Source organism: Triturus cristatus, chromosome 3_2, assembly GCF_964204655.1.
Source record: "Triturus cristatus chromosome 3_2, aTriCri1.1, whole genome shotgun sequence".
Lineage (NCBI taxonomy): Eukaryota > Metazoa > Chordata > Amphibia > Caudata > Salamandridae > Triturus > Triturus cristatus.
Genome location: NC_140584.1, coordinates 552,144,960 through 552,172,933, shown reverse-complemented (window position 1 = coordinate 552,172,933; position 27,974 = coordinate 552,144,960). Strand labels below are relative to the sequence as shown.

The following is a 27,974-nucleotide window of genomic DNA, read 5'->3' as shown; positions in this document are numbered from 1 at the left end:
GGTTTATATATAATGCGAATAGGATGGGGAGCACGGACACCCCTGTCTAGTCCCCCCTCGAAACCCTTATAGCCTCTGGTTCTTCTCCCATTAGTTGAAGCCGTGCATATGGGGAGGAGTACATAGCTTTAATAACGGTAGTTATTTTTGGACCAAACCACCTTGCTACTAGAATCCACCATCAGTAACCCCAGCCCACCCGATCAAAGGCCTTCTGAGCATTGAGTAGGGCCATAGCCATCTGTTTCCCTGTCCCAGCCGTGAGGTCAAACATTATTGCCCGCCGAATTTGATCCGTTGTCCCTCTGCCAGGAATAAATCCATGCTGCCATGGCGACACTAGGTAGGCTATGACCCTACCCAATCGAGCTGCCAAGATTTTTTAATAGACTTTAGCATCTGCATTTATTAGTGAGATTGGCCTATATGAGGCTGGGTTATTCAGATTCACCTTTCTTGGGAAATATCACCACATCGGTGCCCTTCCATGATTCTGGTAGAACCCCTGTGTATCGTATCCCCAGACAGAAATCCAATAAAATTGGAGCTAATTGAGGTAAAACATTTTATAAAATTCAATTGGTATTTTATAGGGCCCAGCTGCTTTCCCCAAGGTCAAGTTTTGCATAGCTACCATAACCTCCTCTAGAGTTATCTCAGCCTCCCCTCAGCTCTCTTAGAGTGGTCTAGAGCCACCCCAAGATCCCCTTCAAGGAAAGTATACAAGTTATCTGAAGGTGGCCTTTCCTTCCTTTATAAAGATCCTGGTAATATTCCTGTAAAATCCCTTCCATCCTTTTTCATCTAGGTTATCCTACTTCTGGCTTCTTTCTGTCTTGTACGTAGTGCCAGTACTCTACCCACTGATTCTCCATATTCGTATGCTTCCGCCTTATGTGTTGGATAATGTTCAGCTGCCCTTTGGTTTATCCAACTACTGATTTCCGCCTTCAAAGTGATGCTTTTGAGCTGGGTTCGAGCTACACCGTGTCCCTGTGCTATAAGTGTCATATGTTCCTGCTCTGTCTCTGCTAGCTCCTTGAGTAATCTTTCTCTTTCGGTCTGGAATAATCTCCTTTCCTGGGCAACATAGCTGATAATTTCCCCCCTCAAGGTGGCCTTAAAGGTGTCCCATACTATTGTACGTGAAGCACTGTATCTATTGGCATCATAATCTGGGGGGGTGGTTCGACGAGAGCCTTTCCTTCTCGACTCATATCAAGAAGATGGATGGCAATTGTTTTGGTCTTTTCAAGACCCTAAGGAAGTTCTGTCCTCTCCTTCCTTAGGTAGCGAGAGAAACGGTCACTTGTGCACTTATTCTGTCCTGGCTGGACTATGCCAATGCTCTTTACATTGGCATCCCGGGCTACCTGTTGAAAAAGCTCCAGGTGGTGAAAAAATGCAGCAGCCAGACTTCTTTTGGGCATCTCCACCAGGAACGGCGTGCAACATCACCTGTGTTCACTATACTGGCTTCCTGTGGTTGAACGGGTGAAGTACAAATCACTGGTCTTGGCCCATCGCGCTCTTCACGGCCTCGGCCCATTCTATCTGCAAAAACGATTTTCCTTCAATGCTCCCTCTAGACAGTTGCGCTCTATGTCTCTTCGCCCCGCTCTGGTCCCCCGATTTGAATACCAGAGGCTTGGTGGCAGTTCTCTGGCACGGAAGGCTGCTGTTGCCTGGAACACACCTCCTCTTGCCCTACGCAACATTCAGGACCCAGCAGTATTTAAGAAAAACCTGAAAACATACCTTTTTGTTTTAACAACACCTTCACCCTTTATGGCTTCGCACCGGGACACTCGTGAGTATCCGTGCGCGTTACAAATCAAAGTAACATAACATAACATAACATAAAAACCCCTGTAGCCAATTCTTAATATGTTCAACAAATTTATTTTTAGTTACCAGTTTTCTGTCAAAGGTCCATTTCCTACGCTGTTTGCCATTTGTATGGATTTCAACCTCAAGAATCAATGGATTGTGGTCTGAAACTACCTTCGTCAGTTTCCTGATTCTACTTTTACTTAATAGGTTTGCTGGACTAAGAAATTAATCAAGTTATACATGTTTCTTATAGGGACATGAATTGTAAGTATATCCTGGATCGCTAGGTTGATGATGACACCATAGATCTACCAAGCAGTGGCTATCCATAAGAGATAAAAGCACCTTATGCACACGTGGTTTCCTCCCTAGATATCGACTCCCTTGCTGGGGGTCAGTTGTACGATATATATTAAAATATCGGCAGATAACCAATGGCTGAGGCCAAGATGCTAATTCCAACTCGAGATCCTCGAAAAACTTTGGGTCGTCTTGATTTGATCCATAAATTACACAGATCACCAGCCATAGCTCCAGCTCGACTACCTCCCACATTCCACGAGTATCCATAATCTTACGCTTGACCAGTTCTATCTCTGGTTTGGCCAAAATGGCCACCCCTCGGGTTTTAGTTCTCTGCGAAGAACATACAAACCCCATTCTAGGATGTGGCTCAGAGGGTGAGAGTCAAGATGGCGGCCGCTTGAGGTGGCCCTAATGATGCTATGACCGGTGTACTCGTTCGATAGTACAGAGCAAAGATCTAAGGCTGAAAGTGCATTGAAAGGGTACTAAAGACCCAAAAGGAAGAAACGGTTCTATGGCCCCCGTTTTAGCAGCAGAAACTTACCAGATCTCCGGAGGCTGCTCTTGTGCAGCTGATCCTTGGAGGCTTGTTTGCCATAAGGCATCTTGTCGGCGCAGCTGTGAGGCATTCAGATTGTGCCGTCTGCCACTCCTTCACTTTGCTGGCAGAAATGGGCCTGAAAGTGGCTGGTGGAGCCCAGAAGGGTAAAGCAACGATGGTGTTAGCTGCAGCTTCAGCAACGGCAGGGCAGGGGCAGGAGCCCGCAACAGAGGCAACGCGGCGGCAACACGGGAGACGCGCAAACCCGACTCAATGCTTGGAGCCTGTCCTGGAAAAGAAAGAGAGAGGCGGGGCTGCCGGCAGTCAGCGTCCAGCCGGTCCTACGTTAGTGGAGCTGCTGAAGGGGTCAGCAGGAAGACAAGCAGATCGGTAGGCACAGAGATCGTCTGGAGTGCCCGAACTGAAGCAGGATGACACTCCAGCTACAACCGCTGACGGTCAGGCTGACGATCAGATTACACCCAGCTCAGAGGACTTCAATAAATGTATGCAGGCATCCGTGACCCTCATTGAGGGGGAGGGAGGCCATAAAAACTTGCCAGAGGTGCATATTGGGACAAACTTACGGACTCCTAACTGTGAACAGGGGGACCAGGGCACAACTGACATCAGGGACAGACCCCTGGAGGATGGACAAGGGGGCGTCAAGGATACTCATAACACCTCAGGGATTAGTTTAATGCCAGAAATACGCAAGCCCACTCCTCCTGGGATACCTGACCAAACCCCCAAGTGTAAGGACTGTGGCCCAACTGTTGGTGAATCAGCAATGGGGGGCAGGAGCTGGGGATTATGGACCTGAGAAAGAACCAAGTGACTGCTTCTATTCATTATCAGATGGCGCTGAGTGGTCAGAGGACGGGTCAGAATCATCCGATGATTTTAGTGATGATCGTAGTGATCTAGAAACTGGGAAAGGGGGTCACGCAATGATCCTTCACAAAATAGCTCAGAAGATGGGACAACCAATAGCCGAGGGCAAAGGCTTGGCCTGGGACTACACTGCTATGGAACGGCTAACTGGCTCCTCCTCAGCAGCGGTTCAGGATACCAACGGGCAGGACTCTCCTACACTGGGCGCTATTTATCAGGCCATACTAATGCATTGAGAGAAGACGCGCCAGGATAGCCGTAAGGCCCAAACTGCACTAAAGAAAAGTTCAAGGGGTAGTCTGGCTAAAGTATGCAATACTTTCAGGAAATGCCTGTCAGATCTAGAGACAAGAACCTCAGTGGCAGAGACAGATCTGGTAACCACCCAAACCGAGACAGAGGCAAATGAAGCACAGCTTGTAGACATTATGTGGAGGCTAGAAGATCATGAGAACCGCCAGCGGCGCAATAATCTACGCTTATTAGAAGTCCCGGAATGAAATGAGGGAACAGATATACGATCCTACGTGGTGGAGGTATTGCAGACCGCCCTTCCAGAGATAACAGGATGGAATTGGCAGCAAGAAGTACAACTGGCCCACATAGTCCTCTTTGTTCAGAAACAACCACCCAGGGAAGGCTCTAAACCACAGGCGATACTAATTTATTTTGGGAACTTTTTGTTAAGACAGTTGATGTTCGAAAAGCAAGACCTGAGGTGAAGAGATCTAGTAGCGATGTCTAATTTTTTCTCCGCCTGGACTTTTGTCACTCCACTGTTGAGAGACGCTGGCGGCTTCGACATCTGATCAGACCTTTTCAGGATAAAAATTTACAAGCATATTTGACTAATCCTGCACATTTGAAAGTGATATGGGGGGGCAGACACGTTTCTTTGTGTCTGAAATCAAGGCAAAGGAATTTCTGGATAGTATTAAATAGCTTTAAAAAATGGTTTATTAATTAAAAAAGAAGAACAAAGGGAAAATTATGGTTGAGATACTAGTATAAAGACTAAACTACACTTGGTGGATATTCAGTGAACTGTCCTCACTTTCATGTTTTGTAAATGGGGGAGGGATAGGCGGATTGGTCAAAGGTGATTACCTACCCCTCTTGTGAGCCAAGTGGTTAGATGCAGGATGGGGATATTAGGGCTTTTTTACTTTCTTGGTGTGCCATTTATGCTTATTTCCCTTTTCTTTGACCTTTTTTCATTTGTACTGCAATCAAGACATATATTCATTAGGCACGGTACACGGGTCATAGGTATCAATCGCATCTCTCCACAGACCGTGTCGCGGTCTGATTGTTTCTCAGAGCTGGTGAGGGGGGTAGAGGGAGGGGGGTTGGGTAAGGGGGCTGGGGGGAGTACAGTGGGGTGTTGCAAATTTAAAAAGAAAACTCAGAACAATAGCTAAGATGGTTAAAGGCAATTGTTTTTGTACTATCAACAATACATTCAATGAAGATGTAATGAAGAATAGTTAATTGTTTCTTGAGTACAGCTTATAGGGCTAGAATTACTAAATGCTCAATAAATTTAGGAGGGCTCAATGATAGAGCCAAATGAAAAAAGTAGCAGAATTTATGTACATAATATCCCCGGATCTTGTTTGTATGATAGAGACGCATATTCCCTGGGAGAAGAGGGAACTGATATCAATGATGGGTTATAACCTATTGGTAGGTTCAACAGTTTTAAATGATTGTGTCAATATATTCTTAGATTAATTCACAAATGTAGTTAAATTCATTAAAATTATTATTTGATTTTAATAACACAGTTACTGAACTCACTGTCACATAATATTTAAGAAATGTTGTTAAAATAATTAAATTCACTGAAAAATAAAACTAGATATAATGAATCTAATGATTTTCATACCTGAGAGTAGATATAGCCTTTACTGTCAAAACCCCACTGTTGTTCAATGCTGCTTTTGTTTCTAAAAGGGAAAAGGAGACTTTAGACATTTTCATTGACATTTGCGGATTCATATTAGATTTTCTAATATGCATTTCTAAACCAATCACAAATAGAAAAAATTACCTCTTTTCAATGTCTGACTTTGCAACATTAAATTGTGTTAAATAACATAGATGATCTCTGCAAAAATGCAAATCATACATGGTATTAACAAGCTCCAACCACAAGAGAATATCTAATTATTTGTGGATTTTGGGTGCATACCAGAGACCAAGGGGTTAGTGTAGAGTTTGGCAGACGGAGGGCACTCCATCAGGATGTGGAGGGTGTTTAGCCTGGATGAACTGTCCTGTGGAAATATCGCACTTTACCTCAAGCAAGTGCCTTCATTGGAATGTCGAAATCTACTTTGTGAATGCACATGCTTCCAATATGGAATCATTTACAGGCATCATTTTTTGGCTTTTTTTGCATTCACTCTCAAAAAGTGTGATTCCAAACTTTGGGTTTTCAGTGTTCAATCCAGTAAAAATAGTCCCACTTAATGATATAAATGTGTTCACAAATTATATACTAATATGCATGCCCTATAATTATCTGTGCTAACGTGACAGGAGTGGAATGGAATCCTTTGTGAAAAGTACATGTACACTTTGTTCGCAATAAAAATGATAAAGTGGCTCCTGATTTAATTGTGAAATACTTTTCAACTGAGGCCCTTACTTTAACTTCAGTGGGAGAAGACATGGGCCTCACTATTCCAGAGTGGTAATGCGTTCCAGATGGGGCAGTGGCAGAATGACCAACATCTAAGGTGATGGTGGCTTTCACGGAATTTTACAAAGTTCAGCAACCAGGCTGGAAGGTGGAAAGGTTATTTTTTTCCATTAGCGCTGATGTGGTGGGTTTGAGGGCACGATAACAAAATGCGGCCTTTGTTTTGCCTCCTGTGCTGGCAGCCATGAGGTGGAAGGAGGAGCATATCTCCAACAGTAAAATCAAAATGTTTGCTTTTTTGACAGCTTACAAGTTATATTTAAATTGGCATCCTTTTTGACCACTGATGATGGTGGCCATGGGCTGAGAGAACTCTGCGCTATTTGCCTGTTTAATCCTTCCCTCCTGGGCCTCATAAGCTTGTTCCCTGCCAAGTACAGGCAACAAACATTGGCGGTGCACTGCTGGAGTGGAGGACCCTACAGAGCCGAGCCAGACAGGTCACAAGTGCTGAGGCCATCAGAAGAAGCCCGGGGGCAAGGTGCAAGATGGGAGCTTCTGTGACAGTGACAGAGGAGGGAGAGAGAGACCTCACATCTGCCTGGGACTGCGGGGGCCATGAGTTGGCGTGCTGTCACAGGCTCGCTGGGGAGGACAGTGGAGACTTGGTGCAGCTGGCCCTGTGGCCCACAGGGAGAGACAATGTGGCTTGATGTAGCTGTTCCTGATGAGGCCCATGGGGAGACCCTGCCGGTGAGTGAGGTGTGAAGGGAGGTTGACCATGAGGCTGGACTTGGTGCTGTTACTAAGAAAGAGTTCCAGCTTGTTGGCCGATTGAAGGGTCCTGGGCCCCAGGTGACTCAGTGGTTGAGCGGAGACAGGGGTGGCCGGGTGGTGCTGCTGACATGTTGTGGTCTCCTGGTTGCCTCCTGGGGACCATGGGCCTGGCTCACAGATTTTGCCTGCTGCTGATGGCGCACCAAGAAATGCCTAGGATGCGTGTGCTGACTCACCAGTCCCTGGACCAGGCTGAGGGCAGGCGGGTCAACTTGGACAGCCATGCTTGACCTGGTCCGTTGGAGACGGCCCACTGGACAATTGATAATCCACTGGGGCTGCACGGAGCTTGCCAACTGCACTTGTGTCCCCATTGCCCCCCTTCCTTTGGAGACCTAACTGGCTAGACTCACCAGACTTTAAATGCGGTCCCCAGGGAGCTCTTGAGTACTCGTGTAGCCTCACTGATGCCATAACTGGGCTAAGGGCAGTGCATCAGAGCAGTGGGGGTTCACATGATCAGCATTCAATGATGTGTTAATAGACAGAATGGCCAAAGATGAACACTCCCCAGCCAAACCGAGCATACTTGACAAATTCACCCAGTCTGGGGGTTCATCACTGCAGTCCCACCAGTGCGGATATCCTCTGAGGTGGGCTTGCAGTTAGCCCCGGCGGCATGGTGGCAAATATCTCTAGAATCTTGGGACGCCATCTCTCAAGAGACTCTATTATATCAGTCACACAAAATCATGATATACCCCAACTTCGCAACACAATAAGATGATGGACGGAGTGCTGAAACTTTTCAGACACTCACCCCCAGTCACTATTAGATCTGGGTTGAATCCATCATCTCTCTTCTGCTCACTTCACCACCACAGTTCAGACCCAGCCATATGCAAATCAGTCTTGACCCTGTTCCTCATGGAAACAGATCAGCCCGAACTGCCACGCAAGGTCTTTCCTAGACCAGAAACAAGCATTCTGGGACCAGTTTCAGGGTAACACCCATCATCAGCCAGGCTAGCTTGAATCCAGTGGCAAAGTAAGCAAGGGACCCACATCTGGGCATACCCTGCCAACTGAGGGCAAACAAAGCAAACACAATAAGATGATGGACCTAACACTGAAACTTTTCAGACACTCATCACCAGTCACTATTAGATCTGGGTTGAATCCATCATTGTTCTTCTGCTCACTTCGCCACCCTAGTTCAGACCCTGCCATATGTAAATCAGTCTTGACCCTGTTCCTCATGGGAACGGTGTGCAGCCATTAAAGTAAGGGTTAAAGACCATATTGGTGAGGTGATGGAGTAGTACTTCTCCCTCAACTGGGTATTGCTATCCTCCAAGGCTTACTATAGAAAGTTTTCAAGCTAATGATTAGAGGCCATATCATAAGTTATTCCACCGGGGAAAAGTGCAGGCAACTACAGGTGATCACAGACTTAGAGCCAAGAGCCCAAGATCTGAAAAACCTCATTGTATATATCGAAAACCAGACTGTGGATTGACCTAGCCCATAGCCAAGCACTCCTTCAACAAACTTTAGCAAATGAGGCAAAGATGATCTGGGTGGTGTCCTAGTCTTGCCTATACCAATAAGGAGACAAGTCCAGCAGCATCCATAGGGTCTGCCATAATATACAACATAATCCGCTGCTATTATCCCTTGTGACACCAGAAGGGGGGACCATTACAGGGGAAAGAGAGCTTGCCTCACAGTTTGAGTGATAACTTTCAAACCTATATGCACAGTGCAACACTTTGTCACACATCCTGATGGGGGATTTTGTGCACAACCTTCCCCTGCGTGCCCTCTTGAAAGCCAAGAGACAACCCCCAGAGGATGGCCTCACAGCAGGTGAGCTCTAGGTAGCCCTAAACAAACTAAAGTCTGGTAAAGCCCCGGGCCCAAACGGCTTCCTGCCTTAGTTCTTCAAGTCTTTCAGGTACTCATTGGGGAATCTCTTGAGCACATACTAGCAAAAGTGGTGGAGACCACTAGGACTTTCTATGGATTTTTGGGAGACTGAGATTGTCATGATTTCGAAGCCAGGGTGCCCCCCTGACTATTGTTCCTCGTACCGCCCAATCTCCCTCCTTAACACAGAGATCAAATTGAATTGTGAAAGCTTTGGCTAAGCTCCTGGTGCGTGTGATGCCATCACGGGTTCATCTGGCCCAGGCAGAGTTCATGCAGCACAGGGCCACAAGGCATAATATAAGATGGTTTCACAACACCCTAGCTCTGACAGACATGCTAAACTGTCCGGCAGTGGTACCATTGGCAGACGTAGAAAAAGCTTTTTATTCGGATGGATGGGATTACTTGTTTATCTTGCTTAGATGCCTAAACTTCAGTCACAAATTCCGAAAGTACATACAGCTTCTGTACACAGACCTCTCAGCCTGAGTCCTGGTAGGACATGCAAGTGACAACGAAATAAAAGAAATCCTGTATCAGAGCATTGAGTTTTTCTTCATTTGTAGTCCAAAGCAGCAGTGTAAAAGCGGAAGCAAAAAATATCAACCAAGATAGAATCAATGATTTGAGCTCTGAAGCTATGTAGGACATGGACATGGACCAGGGGAAAAGTGGCAGCACTTCAATAACTTAGAGCCCCAGAAGACTTTTTTTTTAATGAAATCAAAGTACTAAGAAGGGGATGCCAATATTCATCCAGAGTGCAAAAAAACAGAAGATGGTGCTAACACATCATAAGAAGGAAACAAACATTTAGAAACAAAAAGAGGAAAGAATCCACACAGAGGCAAAACAGTGTTTATTTTATCATTGCAATTATATATTAGGTATATTTTTTAAAATTTAATTTAAAGTATACCTTTTATACAGTGTATATTTTTTATGTATTTTTAAGTAAGCATATCTTTAAAGGTAGTATATTTCTAATGTTAAAATTTCGTATATACTTGTCTATTTTGTGACGATATTTTGGCCTTCTATATTTTAGTAGTTTTTATGATTTGTCCTTTCCATACAAAGTAAAGGGAGAAGATATGTTTGTCCTCTACATTGTTTTGGGGATATTTTTGCATTTTTATATTTTTATTCCTGATATTTCGTCATACAAACGTAAAGCACTGACAAGCATTTTCATGACATCAACGATCAACTTCACTAGAAGCCCTTTCCTAAGGAACTGGGAAAGCCATCATTCGACCGTGTCTCTGTGATGATTTCTGACTGTGAAAGAGTAGAAGAGAGCATCTATATTTTTAGGGTTAGTGGTTTGGGCACATTAATATGAAGTTATATTGTGTTTACCTTGGGAGGTCTTTGTAGAACTTTAGGTGTAAGTGTGCATTTTTGGGATGCAAGCGAAGCATCTCATTGGAGTCAGATACCGTGTCACTGAATCCCCCGAGATCCTCCATATTTAGAGTTATCATGCTCCTGTGCAGAGAGAACATTAGAAATGCCTTAGCACAATGTGGAACTGAATCAAGAAGTTACCTTTTCTGCAGCACTATCTGGTATCCTTCGTCAGATGTCCCGGCGCTGGTCTTCAGTTTCACTTGGTGACCTACAGCAAGGCAGATCTGTGGCAGAGCTCGATTCAGGATCATTCCACCCTTTAATGAATTAACAAAAAGGGACTGAATGAGTTTAAAGGAGCAGAAAACGAACCATTGTGACACAACAGTGAGGGCATTATGCCTGGATAGATCAGGACATTAATGGCCCGAGAGGAGCGCGCTGTCCGCGACTCAGCCGGCAAGCGGCTCTGTTTGGAGCCAGTGATCTCCTGTACGACAAGGGTGACATTTTACAGTTCACTGCGAAGCGGAACACAACCTGGGCATCTCCATTTATCCTTTTTCTCTGCGTGTTTCACAGTGCAACGATTTAGGGTCCGTAACGTGTCACTTGACATACACGCAATGACAGAATTGGCTATAAGAATGTATGCACAGCATAAAAGTTCACTGAACTGCAAAGATTGTGACAAATTCGTACCTTTTAAGTCCACTCAAGCAATACTGGTTAACAGTTTTACAAGAAACTAGTCTGGAGCGACGGACTCTGTTGAAGACTCAGGCGCTCAAACAACAACGCCCTTTATAGTCGCTGATCTTAACTTACACTCGCTTTACAAAGACAATTTTTGTTGAATCTAACTTCTTTCTCTCAGCCTTTCCAAAAGACGTTCTATGAAGATTATATTTTGCAGAGACTGTGTTTTTAAAGCTATGAGTGATTGCCTAGATTGGGAAAATCTTTTATTAATTTGGCCCCGTGTGATAAATTTGCTTGACATTTGGCAACAGATTTAAGCAACTTAAAACTTTTTTTGCTAAATTGTGTGTAATTAAGCCAGATGGGGTACACTTGCAAAGCTCCTGCTATCCGGCAAATAAAGAATGTTCATAATTAATCAGGTTTTGTGGATTTATAAGTGATTGGGTGGGGGTAAACCTGATTAATATTCCCCCTAATGCTCCTTTTTTGTGTATGACAAATGACATCTTGACCTGAAACATTCCCTGTAAACAGTGGTATTACAATAATAAAGTACAAGGAGTCCACGCATTCCTGCCTTTCCTTATGCAAATGTGACAATGGCCAATACAAGAAACTGGCATTCACGGTCAGTGTCGAAGCCCCCTCAGAACAACCAGAACTTTATGGTTCAACATTCGGAGTCTCGCCTCCCTCAGCAGCCACACTCATACATATCAAATATGCTTGATATGGTCCCCATATACTTCTCGGGTGACTAAAGTCCGGCATCAGTGCGCGATAATTATTAGAGTGCGTATGACAGGATGTCATATCTGTGTTGCACCCGCACTATCACTTAAAGTATCGAACACTGTAAGCCAAAAGACGTGCATACCAGGGCAGTACCATGCCAGGTGTGCAAACCCAGCACTCTCCGCTTCGCATCGAGGGCACCTCGAGTCAGCTCCTAACCTGTATTTAAAGAGGTAGGCCGGCATATAACACACCCAATTAATGTATTCGAAATGCACCAAGCGGTGATGCCCATTTAGAGATATGACATAAATCACAGAGCAGAAGTAGGTTCACCGCCTTTCAGTAATTTCTATACGTAAGTCATCTCTCCACTCCTGGCAGGCTTTAGATGCATTAGGGAGTCTGCACTCCTGTTCATAGGTATATAAAATCAAAATTGCCCGCCGTGAAAATTGTGAGCATATAAAATAAGTAAGAGAAGCCACCTCAGGGGGCCCCGCCAGCTCGCCATCCAACAGGGCTCGCCAGGCAACCCTCGCCCTGAGTTGGATCATCAGTTTGCGATTTAATCTGCAAAGACATGTCCCATACAGCGAATACCAAGGGCCCGTAGAGCCCCCAATGCAGCCTACTGCACCACTTCAAGGGCAACTGCAGTGAGTAAAGTAATGGTGTGCGCTGGACCACTGCTGATTTCCTCAACAGATATCTCATAATACTGACAGGATCATTGATATTGAAACAGCGATGTGATTTATTAAGGAGATAGGAAGGCAGGGTCATCGGTAATACCCCATCCCTCTCCTGGTAGAAGTGTAGCAAATCCGGGGAGCCGTGTATCCAAAAATATGCAAACATAATCTGCGCTGCTCTGTAATATGCCTCAAAATCTGGCGTGACTAGGCTGCCCACCGAGCAGGGGAGAGTGAGCGTGGCCCACCGCACGTGAGGCTGGTTACTGGCCCATGCCAACCTCAGCATTCATTAACGAAAAGTTCTGAACACAGCCTTCGGCAACAAAATAGGAATATTAACAAAGAGAAACAAGAAGCACGGACACAAGCATCTTCATTATAAATATGTGCCAAGCAAGTGGAAGAGGCAGATGTATCCAGCGCTCAAGGGACTCTGACAAATGCACCATGACTGTCCCACAATTAGCTCCTATTACCACCTCTGGATCTGTATGAATCTGTATGCCAGCTTAGCATGCAGTGAGTAATAGAACTGTGGTTCGTCGTTGTTTGGCCCATACAGCCCCACCAACACCACATTCAAATTCTGTCTACGGCAGCGCGCAACCATATATCTCCCCTCTTATCCACATGAAGTTCCTGTATTTTAATTCCCAAGCCTCATCTAGTCCATATTAATTCCCCCGCGCATGTGCTGTAAACCCCGCAGCACAACACACACCTCTCATGCATGTCAGCGTAAGCACTCCAGTATTCAGAGCCAAATGTGTTTCCTGCAATATGGCCACATCTATCTGATGACGCTGCAAATACAGCACCACTGTACAGATCCTGCGGTTATCATTCAAACCTCTAACATTCCAGGTCAAGAAATTCAACCTTGTCAATATTCTAGCTGTGTCATCAACTGCTGCCATAGCACCAAGCTTCTCCCTGCCATATTACAATGTGCAAACGTGAGTACTCCCTGTCATATTACAGTGTGCAAACAGGTAAGTACTGTCCAAATAAACTCTGCACTCTTGTGCTGACATAATACAGATGACCAAATGCTGCAAGGTCCCAGCCACCACCCACGCCGTGTCCCCAAACTTAATACATATCCACAAGCATCTCTACCATTGTCCACCCGTAACCCCAAACAACATGTCCCATAGAAAACAATGTACATCACACATGGAGGAAGAGAGCGCCCGCCAAACACTCTTGCAAACCATATCGCAGGAGGGCCGTTTTAACTATAGCAATTTTCATCATCATATATGGAGTAAACATAAAAGTGAATTGATGTGTCCCCTAACTTACACAAACTAAGCTTCAAACCAGCGTTCCTGCATCTAGTATCAGGAGTGCCCATACCATGCAACAGACACCCCACTGCAAGAATCAAGTGAAATGCCCCGAACAACAAGCGCTACCGGAATCCCACCCGCCATAAACTTCATACATAAAACAACAACATGCAGGATATACAACTCAACATAGTAGTGGTGGATGTAGCAAAAACAGATTAAACAAATCAACAGTACGTCATACAAACTGTGTTATACAGTGCACAGCCAATCATCCATAGCCATTAGGGCTATCAATCAGTCCTGCTCGTCCAAATCATGGGCCGAGATCCGGTCCTCCTTGCCCTGGCGGCTCACATGCAGTTTTTGTAGGTACATTCCTCTTAAGGAATTGCTGCGCAGTGTTAGGGTCATTGAAGATTTTAGATGTCCCACTATGCAAATATTATCAAGAGCAAGACTCTAAATCCTCCGCTTTCACATGCAGGGCCAGCAAGGTTCTCTCCTTCTGCTTCTGGTTTCCAATTGACATGGTTTGCCCGTTTTCTGCGTCCAACACTTTCCTCTCCAGCATATTCATGCCCTCGGCATGCTTATCAAAGCGCTCCGAGACCCTCTCCATTCTATACGACAGCGAGTCAATCTTACAGTCAATTTTAGTAGGAATGAGTTGCATTGTAGTCAGAATTTGGTGCAGGTCAGTACCCGGTTCTGGACTAGAAGCGTTGGGCGCAGGCGCAGTTGTTGCCGAGCCCTCCTCATGTTTCCTGGGCGATTTGCGCTGTTCTAATTGCAGTTTGGGCTGAGTTTTAACTGCCTTCCACATTCTGAGCGGCATAGTAGAAGTTACAAATATCTCCAAGTCCAGATATCTCACAATGAGCAGAATGGCACACTCCACAAGACCACTGTTCAATCACTGCCAGCAGTCTCTGTGTGTCACCCTACAGGCAGGTATCGTGCATGGGAAGCTGGGCTACCTATGCGGTAAAAGCAGCCCCAAAGATAGCAACACTATATCAGGTTGTTCTTGAAGACTGCCAGGGATTGACCAGTTACTCTCCCTTGTCCACGTTAAAGTTTACCCATCCAGCCGGCACCACAAAAGCAGGACAGTATGGGCTAAAGCCTGTAAGATGTACAGAAGCTATGTGCCTCCGCTGCACCATGAATCCTCTGTGTTAACACAAACACTAGGTCTCTCAAGACAAAGGCATGCCCCCGTGACCCGCAGCAGCCCCCCTGTGCTGCAGCTCCAGTGATCCTGTCGGGCGTCAGCACACTCTAAGGTGCGCTCCACAGCACCTCAACACAGTCCACACACAGCTGCATGTTGGGCTCTCCGAGCGCCCGCAAAGGCACGCTGCACAGTGTAGGCTCTTCTCCTCCCATCTCCAGGAGGACCACCTGTGGCACCGCACACCTTAAAGCCGTGTCCACACAGCAATCCGAGCAGAACCGGCAACCTGCCGTAGACTGCCACTCAGGCCTCACAGAGGCCCCAGCCGCACCTCGGCACCGCTTTACTGATGCGTAGGTCCGCCGCCAGTATAGGTCATGCACACCACATTGCTTCACCAAACACCAAGGCCGCAGCAGCCGAATTCCCCTATCTTCATCGGCCAAATTATCACTTCACGGCAGGCTTGGCAGGGGACACTTCTTATGGATGTAGATTATGATGCAATGGAAAAGGATTGTAAAGTATAGATTATTTCTGCCGATGGAGATCGCCTATTAGGCAGCCATCTTGAGGCCAGACAGGCTCCGCCCCCCACAAACTCCAAACTTTCCCACTCGGAGCTTTCCCACTTTCATTAATGACCATACCGGGACACTGCTCTTCAGCAACCACCATCATTGAGCTCTGCTTCAGATCCAGCTAGTAGTTTGCCCTGCAGACAACTTGTCAACAACCACTTTTTCCCCATAAAAGTTTCTATGTCAGAAGGTACATTTTCCACTGGGACTAACCTGGTTCTTGTATCCAACCCATGCTCCAATGCTCCATTGTAGCAAGCCTTAACTTTTTACTTTGACCCACTCTAGCGCGACCAGATAACCATGGTTGGCACTTTGTGCTTTTTGCGCTGTTTTTGATTCAAACTTAAAAAATTCATATTGCCAGTTGTATGTATTGAATTTTTGTCATTTTGGTGTCATTTTGTTTAATAAAAATAAAAAAAGAATTGTATTATGTTTTCACTTAATTACTGTTTGAATACTACATACATGCTTAACACATTGCCTCTAAGTGACGCCTGACTTTTTTGTGCCAAGCTCCCAGAGGGTTAAACAAAGGTTTATTTAGTGAATCACCTTGACAAGAATTATGATTATTATTTGAGGTGGGTTCTACCCCGCCACCCTCAACTAACACTCCGATTTCTTACACTAGGGCTATGGTTATGGTTAGTCTATAAATGCAAACATTGTTTACATCTGCCAGGTATAGTTAGTTATGCAACTTTGTCCCCAGTACACTTCTTGTGACTTCACACATGACATTACAGATCACAGAGCATAGTACCATTGTCTGCAATACTCCTAACCACAGCACTTACAAGGTATGATACATAATACGCAGTCATGTGCTGTGACTACTGATCATAAGGCATGGATATATACCATGCCATGTGAACAGAAGCTATGGTCTGCTTATGAACTCAAAGATTGCATCATTCATGACCCATTCAATGACATCATCGAAGACACCATTGATAACATTTCAAATGACATCCTTGATGACAACACTGGGCAGGGTGGGGGCACAAGTTCATGTTAGCTCAGTAAACTACAACTGGTGAATTTAAGTGTTTTATTTTAGTTTAAAAGGCTTAATTTTAACTGACATTTTCACCTAACTATAATGTCCCTTTAACCTTTGTTTTTTAGTAAATATATAGGTTAGAGGAATGTAATAGTTAGGTGAAAACGTCAGTTAAAACATGACATCGAGGCACAATGTTGTCATCAATGATTCATTCAGATGTTGCAGTGATGTTATCAGTTATGACATAGAACATGTTATAAGTGATGTATGGCAGCTAATTAGCAGTGCATGGCAAGGCCAGGGGTTATAGTTACTTTAGAGGAGTTATAGTTATTCCAGATAATTATAACTGGTGAATGTCTTTGCTGTTGTTCATTTAAAATTATATGTTTTAACTGACATTTTCACCTAAATATAATGTCTCATTAACCTTAGTATTTTTCATTGGATTGTTTATGTTTTTTTTAATGTAGACATATTATTACTATTCCTAACTATAATTTCACTTAAACTTTCCATTTTTCAGTGAAGTGCTATGTTTTTTCAAAAATAAAGTAAGATGATGATCGTCATGCACGCAATGAGGTTGGACACTGGGCCTGGCCATACCCAACACCCTTTGGTCATGGATACTGTGTGCCTAGGTGCAGGGCCTGGCCATATGGTTGGGAGCAAGGCCAGGCCTATGGCCAGGCCATGCATCCAACTCCTCACTGGCACTCAACTGCCCACTGCGCATGGCCTTTGGCCGTATGCGGTGTGGGGTTGGGCCCAACCCTCATAGGCTCACTATGTGAAGTTACAATAGATGGAGGTGCCCTATCCCCACAGCACATATCCGTTGGCCATGTGTAGCATGCATAGCGTGCAGGTGGCCCTGCATCAACCCCCTGTGAGCACCCTACCCCTGCAGCGCACAACCTTTGGCCGTGTGCAGTGTGCGACTGGGAGCAGGACCTGGCCTGAAGTCAACATGTAATTCAGTCTTTTTAAAAACATTTTTCAAGCCACAAAAAGCAGCCATAAAAACAACCACAGAGCATAGAGCACAAGCTTGGAGTTCTCAATATGGTAATCCCTCTTGGGGTCATGGATTTAATGACACAGGAGACTTACAGTTTTTTTAAATGTTGCTGGGAGCTGCTGCACCACCAAGATCAGACATATTAACCAAAAGCCCTTTCAAGACCTTATGGAGTACTCCATTCCATGCTTTTCTTTATTTGTTTTTATTATTTGAGTGTCCTGGTGCCCACCCGGGGCACCCACGTCTTTAATTTCTTTGGGGATCCCCTAGGGCTGCTGCATCCCTGCCTGCTTCCTGCAAGAGAAATAACCAGCAACATGTTTTTATTTGGTTTGTTTTTTTTCATTATATATTGGGGGACCCCTCAATATTTTTCTATTTTGTACCTCTGGGGTACCCCAAAGCCCCATGACCTTGCCAGCTTCCTGCAAGTGCAGGATACGGCCACCTTTATCTTTTATTTTTAAATACTGTGTTTCTTCAGGCCTGCCCGGGGCACCTCACAACATCTGGCACATTGGGGGCTGCAGGGGGAGGCCCAGAGAGCAGGGTGAAGTGTATTTAAAAAGGGGGACATGGGATTTTAAGGTTTACATGTCATGGCAATGAAAAACTCTTTCATTTGTTTTTCACCTTATTGAGATACCATGTTACATTGTATAAGCTGTTATTTCCAAATAGGAATAGGCAATCAGTTCATGTTTGGTGTCTTTGTAATTGTAATGAAAAGTCCTCTCTTATGGTAAAGTCAGAGTTTACATTAAAATTTTGAAAATGACACATTTTTCAGCCTTAGCCATTTAGTGCCTGTAACTTGTCCCTGGGTCACATGACTGGGTGTAGCTGACAGTTGGGCATTGTGTATTCCTTCTAGACATCCACACACAAAAGAGAGCTTAGGAGTGCCTGACTGGGCCATTACTGGTAGGATGGAAATGGGCACATCCCTACTTATACTTGAATAAGCTGTGTCCTACCTCCTCACAAAGGGCTTCATACCCCCTGTAGTTAGTCTGGAACCAGGGCAGGGAAGACAGGAAGCCTGTGGGCATCAAAGGGAAACCACTAGAAACTTCTCCCACTTCAAAGGCAGAGCTGGGTATAAAAACTGGACCTCAGAACCAACTCTTCAGTACCCTTCTGGACCTGTCAATACTCTGCCAGGAAGAAGAACTGCTATGCTGCCTAAGAGGACTGCCACTCTGCTGGACTGCTATTTGGAAGGGCTGCTGCCTTGCTGTGCTGGCCTGCTTCCCTCTTGCTTAGGTGAGAAGGACTAGACCTACATCTGTTGAACCCAGGACCCCAAATTGACTCTAAGGGCTTGTTGGCTGGCCTCCTCATTAGAGTCTCAGGGATAGAAGGCTCCAACAGCCTTGAACCCAGCCCCTGGACTCTGCCATCTGGGAGTCCTATTCGGCTTGTAGGTGCTCTGCCAGCTCATCTGTGGACCCAGCTGAATCAATGTATCTCCTCTGCTGTGCGGTGCAATCCAAAGCAGAACCGACGTATCACCTCTGTTGCGAGCGATATTTCAATGCAAGGACTCCCGCATTGACCTTGCAGCCCACATTGGAAACGCTGCCTGTGCATAGCTTTCTTTACGCAAACCCTTGCATCGCAAATCTTGCGTCTACGGCAGCCTTTAAGATGACACAGGCTCCTGCATCGCATCCTCACAGCTCCTCAGAACTGACTCATCGCCTCGACTGCGCAATGCATCCTCAATGCTGGACTTCACACCTGAAGCCCCCGCTGACAGGATCCTCGACGATTATGCAGGACCTCACATTGTAGCTTCTCAGCACCTCAGAACTAAGGCATCACCTCAGCTGTGAGATGCATCCTGAGCGTGGGACCTTGCAAGGCTCCGCAACTAGGATGTAAGGTTCTCTTGTCCAGCGGGTCCCAATGGGCCCATGTAGCCAGCCCACTGTCCATCGCAGTCGGCCTGAACTTATGACTTTGTCCCAGTCAAGCATGACTACATATCCACAGCTGGCGCTTTGTGCTTTTTGGTGCTAATTTTTACTGAAATCTTTAAAATTGCATATCTACAGTTCTACTGATTGGATTTTTGTCGTTTTGGTCTTGTTTTATTTATAAAACATTACTAGATTTATCTAAGCTAGTGTGGGATCCTTTTGTGGTGTATTTTCACTGTGTTACTGTTTGAAGGGTTGCACAAATGCTTTAAATATTGTCTCTGAGTTAAGCCTGATGCTCTGTGCAAAGTTATCCAAGGGTTGAGCACAGGTTAATTGAGGGTTTGCTTGTGAATTCACCCTAACACAGATTTTGATTCTTGCTTGAGTAGGGTTTCACCCAACTCAACCAGTAACTCACTTTCTTACAGTGAGCAGGACTAGGATGATCAGGAACAGGACCAGGGGAATCAGAGCCAGAAAGACAATGTGGAGTAGAACAAGAAGGAAAAGGGGAACCAGGAACAAGGTGACCTGGAATTCCAGGGTGAGTAAATCTAGGAACTAATGACCATAACCAGGAGGGCCAACACCAGAAGAATCTAACTAGAAGGGCCAAACCCAGTAGGACCAGTAATAGCAAGCATAGCACCAGTTTCCCCTGCAACAGTTCTCCTGTCTAGCATGCACGCAGTCTGCTATCCTCTGCTGCCCTCTGTTTGCTTGTTTCTTGCTTTGTTTTGCCTTTAATGCATGTTTTTTTGCCCTCTGTGTGGCCTTCTCTGCTCGTGTTTCTGCCCTCTATTTTGCTTTTTCTGCCTGTATGTCGGCCATACGTTTTGCCCTTTTCTGCTTGTTTTTCTGCCCCCTGTTTTGCTCTCTCCTGTTATATTTTGCCTTTTGTGTTCGTTTTTCTGCCCTTTGTTTTTGTCTTCTCTGCTTGTTCTTCTGCCCTCTGTTTTGCGTTTTTTTCTCCTAGATTCTTCCCTCTACCCGCTGTTTACCACTGTTTTCCTCCTCCTGCCACCCAGCGCCCACTCTCCCCCCAGGACCTGCTTAATGGAGCCCAGCAGCAGGACCCCATTGAGCAGGTCCTTGTGCCAGCTGCCCCTGCAGCGGTTTTCCTGTCCAGCCTGCCTTCAGTCTGCTATCCTCTGCTGTCTGTCTACCTGCTGTGTTTTGTTTGTGCCTCCTCTGCTCGTTTCTTGCTCTGTTTTACCTTTTCTACCATTTTTTCTGCCCTTTGGTTGGCCTTTTCTGTTCTTTTTTCTGCGGGCTGTTTTTCCCTCTTCGGGTCTGTTTTGCCTTATCTGCTCTATTTTCTGCCTGCTGTTTTGCCCACTTCTGCTCCATTTTGCCTTTTCTGCTAATTTTTCTGCCCTCTTCTTAGCCTTTTTGGCTAATTTTTCTGCCCTCTGTTTAGCCTTTTCGGCTCGTTTTTCTGCCCTCTGTTTTGCCTTTTCCTCTCGCTTATTCTTCTGCCCTCTGTTTTTGTCTTTTTCTGCTTGTTTCTTCATCTTCCTGACATTTCCCCAAAACCTGGCTTTTCAACAGAGACTTTGCACCCGAGCACCCAGATACCCAAGAAGTGACAGTGCTGTTGCTCTATAAATGCTGATTGATTGACCAAGGGGACTATGGTATGATTCAAAGCAATCCCCGTGGTCACATTCTGTTGGGTACAACACTAGGTTTAACCTAATTTACCTAAATGCTGCAGTGCCACTGAATAGCATCAGCAATGTCATCAATGATGTCAAGGGAGATAAAACATGATATAATTGAACATGTCATTTGCAATGTAAAGTTTGGCGTAATGAGTAGTGTAGTAGCAGATGTTGGAGGTAATGATGGATAGCTACCTCAAAGATTTCAAAGAGCAAATTTCATATGGACACCACATTACAATATTTTCTTTTTAGTTTGGTAACGTCATCTGATTTGTACCAACAGATCCTATATGTTTCTAATCATACAAAAACAAAAAACTAGGGTGTCAAATGAAGTAAACATTGTGTAATAGGTAGTAAAAATGTATAGGTAAATTAGATGCATAACACATTATAACGTAATATCTGAATTTTAATACCTCCTGAGTTTAAAATATCTTTTTGATTTTAAAATGAAATAACACATTTAAATATGTAGTCACTGTTTAGTTGTAATTTCAATTCCGACACTGTGAGCTCAGTTCAGGTTGCTATGTCAGGTATGGGGAGGTCTAAAAAATAGTGCTCTCCATGTAAACACCTTCAGGAATTGTATTCTCTTTTAGAGCAACAACTACAGAACGGAATAACACCACAATTGGCATGCAGATGGGATTATACTAAAAACAGGCCTTTCTGTGATTTGATATAAATCTGTCCAGTAGCTCGTCAGCTATTTCACTATATAAAGGTGCCGAGGGGTTCTTAAAAGGATTGGCTTTATGTATTTATTGACCATTATATAAAACAATACTCATATATTCAAATCTGTATCGAAACCAAGGGTGATATATTTAAAAAGTAAGGAAGTAAGCGAGTAAAAGCTCTTATTTCCCATCAGTAATAGTGGCATCCGCAGATCCAAGTGATCTGATCGTCTGGTCATGATACAATGCTATTGACACTCCCATCAGACAATATGACAGATCCATGAACATTAGTGGATTCCGAATCACATAAAAAATGAGGGCCTTACTATAGGAGAGAGGGGGAAGTATTCCACCACAGAGAGGGGCAGATATTATGCTCAAGAATGAGGTTTTATCTGAGCACCAAGTGATCTACTCAAATGATCCATGGATGTCACAGCAGCTATATACTTGCCGACCAGATTAGTGGATACATCCGTTGGTTCGATAATAAAGACAAAAAAGTGAAAGTTGATGGGAGGTTAGAGATATAGAGTCTTCCCGTAGAAAAAAGTCTGAATACAGTATCTTCAGTTCTACCGTTGGCAACACAAGCCACAGTAGAGCCTCTGTGCAGGTTTGTGTCCACCCATCAATAAAGTTCAGAAAATTGCAACAAACCTGACACAGCAGTTGTGCTTGGCTGGGTGGCTAGATTGTTAGCTACAGGGGGTGGGAGAAGGGCTTGACCAAAGGGTTTGGAAAAAGACAACAATTTGTGCCCCTTCATAGCAGAATCTTGGCCCCAAAGAAAACAAACCTTTTGTTGCCCAAAATCCAAGTAAGTACGTTTTGTACTATTTACCCATTCACTGGACTGGGCACATTCGGCCCATACTCCAGCAATGGGTAGTAGGTCGTTTTTAATGTGTCATATAAAAAAACATTCATCGCCCTCAGATAGACGAACGCCAGCTCATCAGGAAGATCATAATATGGCGGTACGGTGGTAAGACCGCCGAACTCATAATCAGGCCCTTAGTGTTAACATTAAGGATTAAGTTGTTGCTAATAAATCTCTTCATTAAGTATTTCATTGATAATGTCTTTTAAATCTTTGTTTTTATGCTGAGGAAACTGGTTTGATGCTTGTTAGACCTGACCAGAGTAACCACCATGTTTATCCTTTTGAAATTGCACTTCTAGCAGCAGCCATTTTGGTTTATGCACCTAGTGTTTGTAGGACAAGCATCATGAACTTCAGTGGGCATTAAGCAAATTTGCCGCACATCAGCACAGCAGGCAGGGCAGAGGCACGTCGCTATCCTAGTCTGCATTTATCTATGACCAGACTACACCCAGCACCCAGACATGCTGCCAGTCTTCAGTCCCATTTCCTATTAAGCACCTTGACACAGTCTAATTCAGCTGTGCCACTTTTCTAAACCTGTTCTTTCCTTTTTGTGGCCAAGGCACCCGAAGGCCTATAATATCTACACTGAGAAAACACCCGTTCTTTTCCCATTCACTATCTCAGATTTCAACAATAGCTGTTTTTTATCTGGTCTTTTGTAAACGTTCAGTCAGCAGTAAAGAAAAGTGTGATGCAGTTAAAAATCTGGTCACAGATAATAATGTTTATACTGCATATCTCACTGAAACCTAGTTTAATGATGACATGCCTGATCTATTTAATGATGTCACACCACAGAATTATATCCTGCAGACAGCTCACCTTATGGAAAAGGGGTGGTGGTCTTACCTCTTTGGTCAAAACCAATTAATAATGCATAAAGCTGGACTCATGTTGTTGCCCTGCACTTAAGACCCACTCAGTTAGAATAAGAGACTACCCTGGTATTCAGTGAACGTTTGGTTTAGTATTCAGACATCCGTGAAAGGTCCTGAAGCACCTGTTCAGTTCTTTCCCAATCTTCCTTTGACACTGCTTACACTATTGTCCTTGGTAATGTTAACACTTCATTCCTGTTTCTCTCAGTTTGCACCAAGGGCAGTTTCTCACCCTTTGCTGCCAAATGAGTTCTGCAATTGAACTAATGTTGCTCCTGGGGTCCTGGCTCATATGTTGCCAATGGGAGCTGACATTTTGGGATTTTAGATCCTTAAACGCTAGTACAGATACCATGCACAACTGAATGCAACGTTGCACTGTAGGAAACTGGATTACTGGATGAGGGGGGTGAAAACCTACTGAAGCACCAACCACAATTCATGTCAGGGTGAAATACAATAAAATCCCAAATTAACCTGCAACTTACCATCTGGTATCTTGACATAAAAGCCGTCAGGTTTAACTTAGAGGCAATTTGTAAAGTATTTATGCAGCACAAAAACAGCAATAAATTCAAAACATAACACCCAAAAAAATCCCATACCAACTTAGAAACATAGAGTAAAATGTAATACAATACTTGGCACCAAAACAATAAAAATCCAATTGTTAGAACCAGAGATATGCAATTTTAAAGATTTGGGTAAGAAATAGTGTTTATAAGCACAAAGGGCCAACTATAGTTATCTGGTTTTGCAGAAACAGGACAAATTCACAAGTTCAGGCCAATGGAGCGTGCGCTGGATTCTGGGAGCTAGTTACACTCCCTCAACAAAGTATCTTTAATTCTGGTTGCAGAGTGTTGCAAGGTCTCACCATGAGAATGCAACTTTCAGCAATGGTTCTGAAGGGCTGTGGGGCTGCGATGCAAGGTCCTTCATCAAGGGTGCATTACACAGTGGCAGTTCTGAGGAGCTGCAAAGCTGTCATGCAAAGTTCTGCATTAATAGGCAGAAAGGTACAGTATGGCTTTCACCCTTTACTTCATCAGCCTGTACTTTGGGGTGCAGTGTTTCTCAAGGATCAATATTGTCTCCTCTCTTATTCAATTTACATTTTATCCCTCTGGCACATCCGAATCAGTCCTTTGACTTTGTTTTTTTTGTTCATTATGCTATTCACACTCACAACATCTTAAAGATCTCAGCTGATGAGAAGGATGCTGCTGCTCAGTTGGGTGACTATCTCTTAAAGGTGAAGAGCTGTAGAAGTTCTAACCCCTTCTTAAAACTTCATGGTGACAAAACAGAGGCTATCAGTCCTTCTCCTTTCAGGAACCTTCTTTTTGAGCCCTCATCGCTGGATCTTAAGCCCACCCGTGGCACCCTGTATGAAGAAGCTGGGCATTTAAACTGATTCTGTATTGTTGTTGGTGGACCAGTTTAAAGCTGTTGGTAATACCAGTTTGTTTTCTAGCTGTGTACAATGAAATACATCCTTGTACCTGTTTCCATTCCCACATAAGGTATTCATTTTGAATGTGTTTATTTCAGCTCACCTTGACTTCTGTAATTCAGCCTATCTTGACTTGCCTGGCCATCTGATTCACAAGTTGTAACTTATTCAGAATGATGCTGCTAGGCTTATCTTGGTCTGGTGCAAAGAGATTATGGGGCATAGTTATTAGCAGATCCGCAGTGCAGCAAGTCACCTGGCTCTTTAAGCATGGGGAGCTGCGCAAGCCTCCAATCTCTTTAGTCTACAGTGGTAGTGCCGGGTCACCTTGCCGAGGTAGCCATGCGCTTTATAAATGTTCCTTGATTGATTGTGCTGAGTGATAGGGAAAAGGCAGGAATGCACCATACTTAACACTGTACGGCGCATTCCTGTGTTTTCCCTGCGCTGGCTCACAATGTGCTGCCTAGCGCCAATGCAGGCACCCTTGCAACATGGTACAAGAGTACCTGAGTTGTAAGCAGGATTGTTTTTGTGGAGGAAAGGACACCTTCTTGCACAAAAACTATTCAGAGAGGCATTTTCCTCTTTCTACATGTGCTGTATGATGCATCACGTGTAGAAAGAGGAAATGACAAGGAGAAATAAAGGTATTTCTTCTTATTGGGACTCTGGTGGGGAGGCTTACAACTCTGACGCATTCCAGGTCTATCATTTTCGGTAAATTTGGGAATTCGTCAGAAAACATTTGTGGATTTATGGGAACATCCATGTTCCACCCATGTAACGCCCTCAATTTTTCAGGTACAAAACATTTTGTGCTTGTGCTGTATTGATAGACGCATCATCTAAATGGAATTTCCTGCCTATCCATCTTTGACAAGACAATGACATATGCAAATTCAGGAAAGACAAAAAGATATAGCTGTTTCCTTGACCTTATTGCTTGGCCATTCTGACTTGGGCACGCTACACTGTACTGTTGACTATTTGGTTTATGTTTTAGCACCAAGATACTCCATAGGGTGAATGTTGTGCTTGTAAGCAAACAACTTAACCTCACCCTGTTCATTTCTGCATTGGAGAGTGTCTGTACAGAACAGCGCAAAAACAGAGGTTTTGGAAAAAGCCAGATATACAGAAGTGATGTTGTCTTCACACAATTCGAAGGCCAAGAGAACCCATGTGCGAGCAAGGGGTCAAACAGTATATTGCCAGTTATCTCTACATTGAATATGTTGCATTACAAGAAAACACACATTTTACAAGTTTGACCCTTTGAGTGGTTGTCAATTCATATGAATTTGTATGTACTGAAGGGTATATATCCCAAGTACAAATCCTAGACTAGACATTGCTAGCTTGCCTTTTCTGGAGTTCCACAGAACAGCCATTTTTGGTGTAAACACCATCTATGATGTCATCTGGAGCCTACTTATGCTAAATCTGATGCTATGTTATGTTTTATCCTTCATTCAAAGCTGTGCTAACGTTTTTTAAGCAATGCTTCATTGTGTGAAGGCTACCCAACTAGAAATTTGCATATTGTGAGCTTGTTGAACTACATTTCTTCAAAAGAGGATTAAGACATAAATGATAAATCTAACTCAGTAAATATTTCTTAGTGTGTTGCCAATAAACTCAAATTGCACAGATAGGCCCTGAATAATGGCTGGTAGTTCATATCGGATAACATACATAAACAGGAATTCTTGAAGGGACTAGTATTCGAAGTTGTGAGATAGTTATTACACCCACTGGATTTCCACTGACAGATTTCAGCAGGTCAGACATACCAAAATATACTGGGGATAAGACCTAGAAAATTATAAAAATGATCAAATATGTGGAATTCTGTGTGTTAAATACTGATTATACATGCTATGCCTCACTTTCTCAATTGAAAAACGTGGAATAGGAGGTATTTACCTGAACCATGTATATCTCACTCGAGGAATGGTTTTAGTGGATGAGGTCAATACCTCACCTTTTCGGACTTGCTAGGAATAGAGTAACTTCCAAACATTTGTGTGACAATAACGAAGTGTTGCAGCAGACGTTTCCAGGCAATTGTGCGCTTTAGAAGACGCTTCATTCTTTCAGTGTTAGACCTGACATCCTAGGTGTCGTTTTCCCCTAAACCTTTTGCCTTCCCTATTCCTGGTTTGCTGAATTTGTTTTTGTTTGCCCTCAGACTCTGCAAAATGTATCACTGCTAGCCACTGCTAAATTGCTTGCGCTTCCTCCTCTAAGCATGGCAAATTTGACTTACACACAATTGGCATATTCAATTTGCTCATTAGTCCTTGGTAAAGTGCCACTACATGTACCCGGGCCTGTAAATTAAATTCAACTGGAGGGCCTGCAGCACTTATTGTCCCTCCCACTTAAGTAGGCTTTTTAAACATGTCTCAGGACTGCCACTGCATCCATTGTGCAGTTTTAAACTTCCTTTTCGACCTGGAAAAATAAGCCTTGTTGTCAGGTCTAAACCTTCCTTTTAAATACATATGTTACCCCTACCAAAGGCTCTAAACAGGCTACAGGGAAGGGTGGATTGTATTTAAAAATTTGGACATGTACTTGAGTAAAACGCTTTTAAATGTGTTGTTCACCACTGCAATGCCTATCTCTCCTACAGGATAACATTGGGTTACCATATAATATGTCATGTTTGGTGTCTAACTAATTGTACTTTAAAACTCTCTTTAATGGTAAGGGCAGATTTTAAGTCATAATTCTCTAAATGACACTTTAACAAAGTAGGCCTTTTCTTGTCCTAACCATTTAGTGCCTACATCCTGTATCACAGGTCACATGACTATGTGTAGTTAGCAGTAGCCCTTTGTGTATTCCCCCCAGATAGTATGATAAAAGGGGACTCGATGTTGGCAGAATGGGCCATCTGGACCTTATGTTAGGGGCAGGGCTATCTCCTACCACCTTTGCAC

The 27,974-nt window shown here is 44.1% G+C and overlaps 1 protein-coding gene across 2 annotated transcripts in view; it reads right to left on the bottom strand.

The window, feature by feature from the left end:
- DCDC1 (doublecortin domain containing 1) overlaps positions 1 to 27,974 on the bottom strand; it is a 1,503,674-nt gene that overhangs the window by 668,009 nt on the left and 807,691 nt on the right. For both annotated transcript variants that reach the window (XM_085648291.1, XM_085648292.1), the window contains 2 exons: positions 10,482 to 10,600; positions 5,463 to 5,523 (listed from right to left, as the gene is read on the bottom strand). In XM_085648291.1, coding sequence (XP_085504417.1) covers positions 5,463 to 5,523; positions 10,482 to 10,600 — 180 coding nt within the window. The remainder of the gene's footprint in view (positions 1 to 5,462; positions 5,524 to 10,481; positions 10,601 to 27,974) is intronic.